This window comes from Etheostoma spectabile, unplaced genomic scaffold, assembly GCF_008692095.1.
Source record: "Etheostoma spectabile isolate EspeVRDwgs_2016 unplaced genomic scaffold, UIUC_Espe_1.0 scaffold431, whole genome shotgun sequence".
Taxonomy (NCBI): Eukaryota; Metazoa; Chordata; class Actinopteri; order Perciformes; family Percidae; genus Etheostoma; species Etheostoma spectabile.
Window position 1 is genome coordinate 64793 of NW_022605607.1, and position 2869 is coordinate 67661.

The window sequence follows — 2869 nt, forward strand, 5'->3', positions numbered from 1 at the left end:
TATCCAGATGCTAACACATCCAGATGCTAACATATCCAGATGTTAACACATTCAGATTTTAACACATCCAGATGCTAACGTGCGTACTGAGACCTGTTAAAGGATATGTATGGCTCGCGGACGTGGTGGCGAGCGCCCGTGCTCTTCACCGCCTGCACCATGGACGTGTTCGGCCAGTTGCCCCAGCGGGTGTTGTTGTCCTTCTCGTATCCCATGGTTACCTCGATGCTGGGCAGCACGCGGCACGCCAGCATCGGCGCCATGCTGGCCAGTCTGAAACAGGAGCAGGTTTTCATTAAAGGGCCCATATCATGCTCATTTTCAGGGTCAAAATTGTATTTTGAGGTTGGACCAGAATAGGTTTCCATGGTTACACTTTCTAAAAAGAGACGTGAGACATCTCTCTAGGTATTCGCAGAGGTGAGCGTCTTCTAGTTTTATCTCAGAGTGAGACAGCTCTCTAGTTGTTATCTCGAGAGGTGCGACATCTCTCTTAGTGTTTATCTCCAGAGTGAGAAATCTCCTAGTGTTTATCTCAGAGTGAGACGATCGATCTCCAGAGTGAGACATCTTCTCTAGTTTTAGCTCCAAGGAGTGAGACTCTCTCTAGTTTTGATCTCCAGAGTGAGGACATCTCAGTCATTTGTAGCTCCAGAGTGCGAAATCTCTCTAGTTTTAGTAGGAGGTGAGAGCGGTCTCTCTGAGGGTATGTCTCACAGAGGAGTGAGACATCTCAATAGTTTTAGGTTCCAGAGGGGGAAATCCACTAGTTAGCGCCAGGTGAGAACATCTCTGAGGTGTGATTCGCTGCCCAAGAGGTGAGGACATGTGGGAGTGTGTGTTATGCTCGTGAGGAGCAATCCTTAGAGTTTTAGCTCCGAGTGAGAGCGATCTCAGTAGTTTTTAGCTCCCGGTGAGACAGTGCTCGTCTAGTTTGGGCAATCCCACAGAGGTAGAGACAGCTCTCTAGTTTTAGCTCCAGGGTGAGACCTCTCTTAGTTTATCCTCCAGAGTGAGACCTCTCTCTATTTAGCCAGGTGAGAGACCGTCGTCTCTAGTTTTATCTCCAGAGTGAAGACATCTCGTAGTTTTACTCAAGAGTGAGGGCAGTTCCACTATTTTTGTATATCCAGAGTGAGACCTCTCAGTAATTTAGCTCCGAGGTGAGCCTCTCTCTAGTTTTAGTTGCCAGAGTGAGACATCTCACTGTTTGTATCCAGAGATGAGGACCATCTCCTAGGTTTTAGCTCCAGAGTGAGACATCTCTTAGTTCTTCTCAGGGAGTTTTTTGTCTGGGGGATCGACATCTCTAGTTTGATCTCCAGAGGGACATCTCTCTAGTTGGTAATCTCAGAGTGAGAAATCCTCTGTTTTTCTCTCCAGAGGTGCCGACAGGTCTCGCTGAGTTTTAGCGCCAGGAGTGAGACAATCTCGTCAACGTTTTATCCCAGAGGATTGAGGAAATCTCTCTAGTTTGATGGCCAGATGTGGAAGAGACATCCAAGTAGTTTTAGGCCGAGAGATGACGCAGATGCTCTCTAGTTTTAGGCCAGGAGTGAGGACAGACATCTGCTATAGATTTTAGTCCGCCGCGCCACGAGTGAGACAGTCTGCACTAAGTTTTATCTCAGCAGAGTGAGACATCTCTCTGTTATCTCCAGCTGAGCATCATTTTTCTACAAGTGAGATTCTCGGTTAGATCCAGCGTGGACGATCTCTCTAGTTTTAGCTTCCAGAGGTGAGAATCGTCCTATGTTTTATATCTCCAGAGTGAGGACATCTCTATGTTTGTATCTCCGATGTGGAAATTCTCTTAGTTGTAGCTCCGCAGAGTGAGAATGCTCCTAGTTTCCCTATGGACACTCTCTATGTATCAGAGTGAGACATATCTCACTAGTTTATCTCCAGAGTGAGACATCTCTCTAGTTGTGATCCAGACTGGGACACATCGTTTCTCAGGTGGTCGCTTTATATACAGAGTGAGACGTCTCTCTAGTTTTCTCCAGAAGTGAACTCGAGTTAATCCCAGGGATGATCTCTCTCTGTTTATCTCCCAGAGTGAGTGGCACATCTCGCTGAGACTCTTTTTTATTCGCCAGAGTGAGACATCTCCTAGTTGATCTCCAGTAGTGGGACATCTCTCTAGTTCTATCTCCAGAGGGAGAGCATCTCAATAGTTTTATCTCCAGAGTGAGACATCTCACTAGTTTTATCTCCAGAGTGAGACATCTCTCTAGTTTTAGCTCCAGAGTGAGACATCTCTTTAACGTCTCTTGCGAAACGATGTTGAAATGAGCTGGTTTGACGAAGGAGATCATCTGCACGAGTCAAGAACACACAACCTTCTTCCTGCTTTTACTGTCTTGCTCCCGCCCCCAGAAACATCCGACCAATAGGAGGAGTGGACGTTCTTGCCTGATTGACCAACCAAAGCCAAATCGCTCCAGGTCCACTAACTTAACGGCGACACCTGCACACATTCATTCTCATGTGTTGTCCATGCCTGCATCAGTCTCGCCCAGCTGATGTCTTGTACAAATGTCTTTGTCCTTATGTCACTGTATTGTTGTTTTAGTCCAAATTTGTCTTTCCATATCGATGTCCTGTACAAATGTCTGTCCCGACGTGCTGTCCCAGGTTTCATGTTCCTGCAGAACAGGAACCTGCTGAAAACCAGTTTTTAACCTGAGTCAGGCCCGTTTATATTGTAGTGTAATGTATGAAAAATATGAATGAAGGAATGAACTTCATCTCAAGTTATATCGGTATCAAGATGTTCAACAACGTTGTTGCATAAAGGCCGAGCATATTTTCCTCACATGGTGCAGCCCTAGTCTCCAGGTCTCCAGTTTCAGCCCTAGTCTCCAGG

General features: G+C 46.3%; 1 protein-coding gene across 1 annotated transcript in view; it reads right to left on the reverse strand.

Moving 5' to 3' along the window:
- Nucleotides 1-107: 107 nt before the first annotated feature.
- gatd3l (glutamine amidotransferase class 1 domain containing 3, like) overlaps nucleotides 108-2869 on the reverse strand; it is a gene marked incomplete at its 3' end in the record, with an annotated part of 8024 nt that continues 5262 nt past the window's right edge. Inside the window, 1 exon segment of the mRNA XM_032511663.1 lies at nucleotides 108-273. Within this exon segment, the coding sequence (XP_032367554.1) occupies nucleotides 108-273 (166 nt within the window).